Source organism: Otolemur garnettii, unplaced genomic scaffold, assembly GCF_000181295.1.
Source record: "Otolemur garnettii isolate 467f Iridium unplaced genomic scaffold, OtoGar3 scaffold00152, whole genome shotgun sequence".
NCBI lineage: Eukaryota > Metazoa > Chordata > Mammalia > Primates > Galagidae > Otolemur > Otolemur garnettii.
In genome coordinates this window covers 2,861,954-2,868,379 of record NW_003852547.1, presented here as the reverse complement: position 1 = coordinate 2,868,379, position 6,426 = coordinate 2,861,954, and the positions used below count along the sequence as shown (strand labels likewise).

At 49.9% G+C, this 6,426-nt stretch overlaps 2 protein-coding genes across 4 annotated transcripts in view; one reads left to right on the top strand and one right to left on the bottom strand.

Moving 5' to 3' along the window:
- The window catches only part of QPCTL (glutaminyl-peptide cyclotransferase like), a 9,510-nt gene extending 6,053 nt beyond the window's left edge, over positions 1-3,457 (bottom strand). For 2 of the 3 annotated variants that reach the window (XM_023518963.1, XM_003799518.3), the window contains exons 1-3: positions 3,210-3,457; positions 2,581-2,724; positions 716-997 (exon numbers count right to left, since the gene is read on the bottom strand). In XM_023518963.1, the coding sequence (XP_023374731.1) occupies positions 716-997; positions 2,581-2,724; positions 3,210-3,419 (636 nt within the window). In that variant the 5' untranslated portion in view covers positions 3,420-3,457. The remainder of the gene's footprint in view (positions 1-715; positions 998-2,580; positions 2,725-3,209) is intronic. The other variant, XM_012811219.2, reaches the window with a different exon arrangement.
- Positions 3,458-4,180: 723 nt separating this feature from the next.
- Positions 4,181-6,426, top strand: part of SNRPD2 (small nuclear ribonucleoprotein D2 polypeptide) — a 4,670-nt gene continuing 2,424 nt past the window's right edge. Inside the window, exons 1-2 of the mRNA XM_012811220.2 lie at positions 4,181-4,254; positions 6,144-6,323. Of these exons, the coding sequence (XP_012666674.1) occupies positions 4,253-4,254; positions 6,144-6,323 (182 nt within the window). The 5' untranslated portion in view covers positions 4,181-4,252. The remainder of the gene's footprint in view (positions 4,255-6,143; positions 6,324-6,426) is intronic.

The following is a 6,426-nucleotide window of genomic DNA, read 5'->3' as shown; positions in this document are numbered from 1 at the left end:
GGAGGCTGAGGCAAGCGAATCGCCTAAGCCCAGGAGCTGGAGGTTGCTGTGAGCTTTGTGACAGCACGGCACTCTACTGAGGGTGATAAAGTAAGACTCTGTCTCTACAAAAAAAAAAATTCTAGGCCCAGGACATATAGTAAGAAACAAAATCCCTGCCTCCATGGACCTTATTCTAGTTGGAGAGACAGGCAAATAAATCAACCAAATGCACCATACAGCATGGGATAATGACAACGATCTGTTTTAGGGTGGTTGGGAAGGCCTCATCAAAGAGATGGCATTGTAGTGGACACCTGAATGAAGGGTAGGAACCAGCTAGGAAGATATCTGAGAAAAAGACATTTCTATACAAAGTGACCAACAAGTGAAAATTCCCTGAGGGGTGAGTGAACTTGGTGGGTTTGAGGACACAGCAGGTAGGTGGGGCTAGAGTGGAGTGAGCCAGGATGAGGGTTGGGAGATGAGACTAGAGAGGTAAGAGGGTATACCCCATGAGCCAATATAATAACCCTAACTTATGCTTGGAGTGAGATGGGAGCCATGGGAAGGTTTGGGACAGGAGAAAGGCAGGCTCTGACATTCGGGAGGTAGAAAGATTACTATGGCTCTGTGCATCCTTCAAGGGAAGGATGACAAATGCAGGCAAGGGAGGGTGATGTCTTGGAAAAAGTAGGTGTGGCCCACCGCCCACTCCCCCACCCGCACTGCTCACCTGCTTCTTGGCCCTGCTCAGCTCCAGGTCAAGGGCCTGGGCCAGTTCCAGTAGCAGAGCACAGGGCACAGCTGAATCTGTGGCACCCACAAAGGGGGCCGACCCGGGTGGGAAGAGCTTCGAGTCGTAATGACAGGCGAGTGTAAGGTGACGGGCAGCACCTGGGTCCAGTGTGGCCACCACGTTGCCAAAGTCCAACGGGCCCAGGGGTGTCGAGGCTGTGAAGGGATCCAGCTCCACATGCCAGCCTGCTGTCAGGGCCCGCAGCGTGGCCTCCAGGAACTAGTGGCAAGAGAGAGGTGGGAGGGTAGAAAGGGACTGGGGAAGAGGTGGGGAGAAGGGCCATATGACCTGAGCCATGCAGAATAGTCAGGTGGACTTGCAAGTCCCATTCTAGTTTAGATCATTCCCTTGACTCATATCTGGTGAGTGCCAGATGTTGGGATGACCCTGCCTCTTGATACCAACAAGACTAATCACAGCTACTCTTTTTATTTTTTTGAGGTAGTCTCACTCTGTCACCCTGGATAGAGTTCCAGTGTCATCATAGCTCCCAGCAACCTCAAATTCCTGGGCTCAAGCAGGAATTTTCCTCAGCCTTCTGAGTAGCTGGGACTATAGGCATCTACCACCATGCCCAGATAGTTTTTCTATTTTAGTAGTGACAAGGTCTCACTCTTGCTCAGGCTGGTCTCAAACTCCTGAGCTCAGGCAATCCACTGCCTTAGCCTCCCAGGGTGCTGGGATTACAGGTATGAGCCACTGCCTCCAGCCTCATAGCTACTCTTAAAATAGTTCTTGTTATGTGCAAAGCTCTGTTTTAGCAACCCTACAGGGTAAAGACTATATCAATGAATAACCCCATTTTGCAGATGAGGAAACTGAGGCCCAGAAAGATTAAGAAACCAGTCCTGGGCCAGGTGTGAGTCACACCTGTAATACCATTGGGAGGCCAAGGTAGGAGGATTGCTGGAGGTCAGGAGTTTGAAAACCAGCCTAAGCAAAAGTGAAATTGCATTTCTTCTGAAAATAGAGACTACAGGCTGGATACAGTTGCTCACCCTTATAATCCTTGTACTCTAGGAGGCTGAAGCAGGTGGATTGCTTGAACCGAAAGTTTGAGACCCAACTCAAGAGGCAAAGACAAGAGGATTGCTCAAGCCCAGGAGTTTGAGGTTGCTGTAAGCTGGTGATGACACTAAGCCCAAGAGTTTGAGGTTGCTGTGAGTTATGATGACACCATGGCACTCTACTCAGGGCAACAGAAGGAGACTCTGTCACAAAAAAATTAAAAAGTGAGACTACAGTCATGTGCCTGCAGTTCTAGCTACTCAAGAGGCTGAACCGAGGGGAGTCCTTGAGCCCATGAGTTAGAGGTTGCTGTGATCTATGATGATGCCACGGCACTCTAGCCTGGCCAACGTAGTAAGACCCTGTGTCAAAAATAAAAACAAAAAAACCAAAAAATTATAGTCCAAGGTCACAATCCAAGGGGAGGCAGTAGGATTCAAAATCAGGCAGTATTTCAATAACTCATTTCTTTCAGGGAAACAATATAGAAATGTTACAGCTCCAGCTCTGAAGCCAACTTGCCTAGGTTCCAACCCTGATCTACATTTATAATTTGTAGGATTTGGGTAAAGAAAATACTCTTTAGTTCTCACTTTCACTGTCCAAATAATGAAGATCATATTGATACTCACCTCATCGGACTGTTGCTTGCACTTAGCACATAGTACTAAAAGCACAAGCTTTTGGTGGGTGCAGTAAGAGGGGCAGTAGAGACTGATGATTAGTTAGTGGCATGAGACTATCCTATTCCCTAGCGGGCTGTGGGCTCAGGGATTGGAGGCAGGGCCCTTTACCTTTCTGACTTGGAGATTGCCGGGAGTGCCTGGGGTTCGCACAATCAGGAGGGGGCGCAGATAAGTGCCCCAGAGTCGCTGCGGGTCCAGTTGTCCCACCACTCGTCGCAGCTGGGATTCGGGGAGGCTTCCAACTAATGGGACCTTACAAGGAAAGTGGATGAGTGAGTGAACAGAGAAGAGCAACCAACCCCATTCTATCTACGAAAAGGAACAGCCCTTTTCTTAATCAGTGGCCTCCAGCATCAGAGACTTATACGATAATTCCTAGACTGAGGAAAAGTCTCTCCAAGTCCATGTGATCCAGCCTACCTCAATCTTGATGGGGAAATCGAGACCCAATTAGAGAGAAGAGAGAGAGGAAAGGACTCTCCCAAATTGCTAACTTAAAGCGTAGAGCCCCGAATCCCCAGTCTTACCACTCCAGACCCTTCTTCCTAAAGAGGAACAGAACAACCCCGACGCCTTATTCCGTTGGTAAGGGGCATGCGCTCAAATGACGGTATGGTGGCACCTGCGGCTAGGGCCATGCAATAAGCCACGTCAACCCCATACTTCAGGAAAGAGGAGAGAATGGGGAACCCCACGTCCATGCCGAGCCTCAGCCGAAGCTCCCTGCCCAGCCTCACCCGCAGCTCCCTGCCCAGCCGGAGCTCCTCAGTCCTGCGGTGCCAGCCGCTCCAGATAGTGTAAAACGCTGAGCCCACGGCCAGCGCCAGCAACAACAGGGGCAAGAGGGGGACCCGCGGTAGCAGGCGACGCCTGGGTGGTGAGGGCGCCTCCGTGAGGCCATGTTCCCCGGGCCGCAGCCGGGGCCGCCCGCGGCCCCCGGAACGCATGGCAGCTTTGCCCTGAAACCGGTCCGAGACCGCGGATTGAGCTTAGGCCCAGCCAAGTTCCACCCCATGGAATCAATAGACCAATAAGGAACAAGAGCGACTTCACCGTGCCACCCCTCAGCAGACAGTGAAACCAATGGGAACTGCTGTCTTGAGGACACGCCTCCCAACCTCCTTTGGGTTTTAGGGTTGTTCCCCGAAGGATTGCACAAACCCAAAAGGAAGCTCAAGAAAGGTAGACTCCGCCTTAGCAGAGGAGGGAAAGCCAATGAGCAGCGTTTGATCTTCGAAAACATTCATCCTCTGTGGCGCAGGTCCATGCCCCTCCCGGATGTAAGCAAAGGATTGGTAGCCCACGGTCGGAAAGATCAATAGACACGTCAAGAAATGTCCCTGGGGTGGAAAAGGGGCGGTGCCTATCCCTGAACCGAGGAGCGGATTGGCTTTACGGAGGCCGCGCCCCCAAAGATAGGGCCGGCGGGCATTTGGAAATAGCGTGCCATTTCCCTCCTTTAACCTATAATGTTCTACAACGAAATGGTTTGAATCAACCCCCCTCTCTTTTTCTCTCTATTGTCGTTAACAGTTGTCTCGTATAGTCCTGAATAGCCTAGAACCACTACTCCGGGCTTTTATCCCATCATTGAGCGGAGAGGGGGCGGGGGCGGGGATCACTATGGCAACAGGCCACGCCTCCACTCGCTGGTTGGGTTTGCGCAGGCGTCCACGGAAGTGGGCCTTAGGAAGCGGAAGTCCCACCTATTTCGCTCTCTCTTTCCTCAGAGACAGAAGCAACGCGGAGAAGGAAGTGATTTGAGAGCACAGCCACCACCATGTGAGACCGGGTTGGGCTTAGGTGGTGGGAATGAGGTTGAGGGTGTAAATTTCGACGATTCACAGTGGAAGGGGGTGAGCAGAGCTGGGGCTAGAGGCGGAGAATTTAGGGTTAAAGTGTTACACTTTTCTCTTGATGAGTATGGGCCCTTTGACTGATCGTCCGAGTTCGGGAGACTGGACAGCTTTACCAGATAACCGACTGGGGATTTTCCCGCATAATTGATCCTGCTGAAATGAATGTTATGGGGAAGCAATTTTACGAATAAAGAGCCTGGGGGCGGGGGATTGCAGCCTTTTAGAAATAATGAGGTAAGAGATTTATCGAGATAATTTGATCTAAAGACGGGTGACTTTTCGACCTAATTCACTACTTTTACGGATGACGAGTCACTGGCAAGATTTTGCATATTTATTCCTTCAGCATATATTACATTGATTGTTCATGTATCATGCACTGCTTTAGACACACAGAATCCCAGCAGTGAATGAGACCTACCCGCCCCCAGTAAAAAAGTCTCTTGCTACAGCTTGTGGGGGGGAATGGCAGTAAATGACATAATGATCAAATAAATTGTATGGTGTGTTCGGTGACCAGGGCTGTGAATCAAGAAACAGTTGAGCAGGATCAAAACCGTGGGAGATCCCAATAACTTAATAACTAGCACAGAAGGACACATGGGAAAGGTATCACTTGAGGAAAGATCTGAAGAAAGTGAACCATGCAGTTACCCCACAGTTCCAAGCAAAAGGAAAAGCAAATGCAGAGGCTCTAAAGCAGTGGTTTTCAATCTTCCTAATGCTGCAACCCTTTAATACAGTTCCTGTGGGTCGCGACCCACAGGTTGAGAACCACTGCTCTAAAGTTTGCCTCCAGTCTTCAAGGACCACCCAGGATACCACTATGGCTGAAAGGGAGTGAGCAAGAGGGCAGATGCAGGACATTGCAAAAACTTTGGGTTGGACTTTTTACACTGAGATGGGAATCATGGAAGGGTTTTGGAGAGTGACATGATATGATTTAGGTTTTAGCACAGCTCCTCAGACTGCTCTGTGAAGAAGAGATTGTCAGGGAGCATAGGTGAAGGCAGGGAGACCAATAAGGGAGAGATGATGGAGGCTTAGGCCATGGTAAGAAATAGTGCTTTGCTGCTGGGCGCAGTGGCTCATGCCTGTAATCCTAGCACTCTGGGAACCTGAGGCAGGAGGATTGCTTGAACCCAGGAGCTTGAGCTTGCTGTGAGCTAGGCTGATGCCACAGTGCTCTAGCCTGGGACAACAGAGTGAGACACTATCTCAAAAAAAGAAAGAAAAAAATTAAGAAAAAATGGTCATTTGCTAACAGATCTGATATAGGATGAAAGAGAGAGGAGTCAAGTTTGACAGCAGAGTTTTTGCCTAGAGAACTATCAGTGGAAATGGGAGAAATTGAATAGAGTAGATTGGGCAATCTGGAGCTCAACCTGGGACATACAATATTGAAAATGTTTATGGGGTGGCGCCTGTGGCTCAATGGGTAGGGCACTGGCCCCATATACTGAGGGTGGTGGGTTCAAACCCAGTCCCTGCCAAACTGCAGCAGAAAAATAGCCAGGCGTTCTGGCAGGCGCCTGTGGTCCCAGCTACTTGGGAGGCTGAGGCAAGAGAATTGCCTGAGCCCAGGACTTAAAGGTTGCTGTGAGCTGTGTGACGCTGCCACACTCTACCGAGGGCAATAAGTGAAACTGTCTCTACCAAAAAAAAAAAAAAGAAAATGTTTATTAGGCATCCAGGTGGTGATGTTAAAAGAGGAGACTGAATGGGTGTGTTCAGCAAGATGGGGGAGACACTGACCACCCATGCTCCCAGCTTCAGCCCCTCTCACCTAAGGTTTCATACTTGCCCATTCAGGAGCCTCCTCAACAAGCCCAAGAGTGAGATGACCCCAGAGGAGCTACAGAAGCGGGAGGAAGAAGAATTTAACACTGGTCCACTCTCTGTGCTCACACAGTCAGTCAAGAACAACACCCAAGTGCTTATTAATTGCCGCAATAACAAGAAACTCCTGGGCCGGGTGAAGGCCTTTGATAGGTGAGTGCTGGATCTTGGGAGGTGTTTTATTCAGGCCTGGAGAAGCACCCCCAAGTCCAGAAGCCTGAGATATAAGCATCTTAAAACCCTAAGTGTGGGCTCG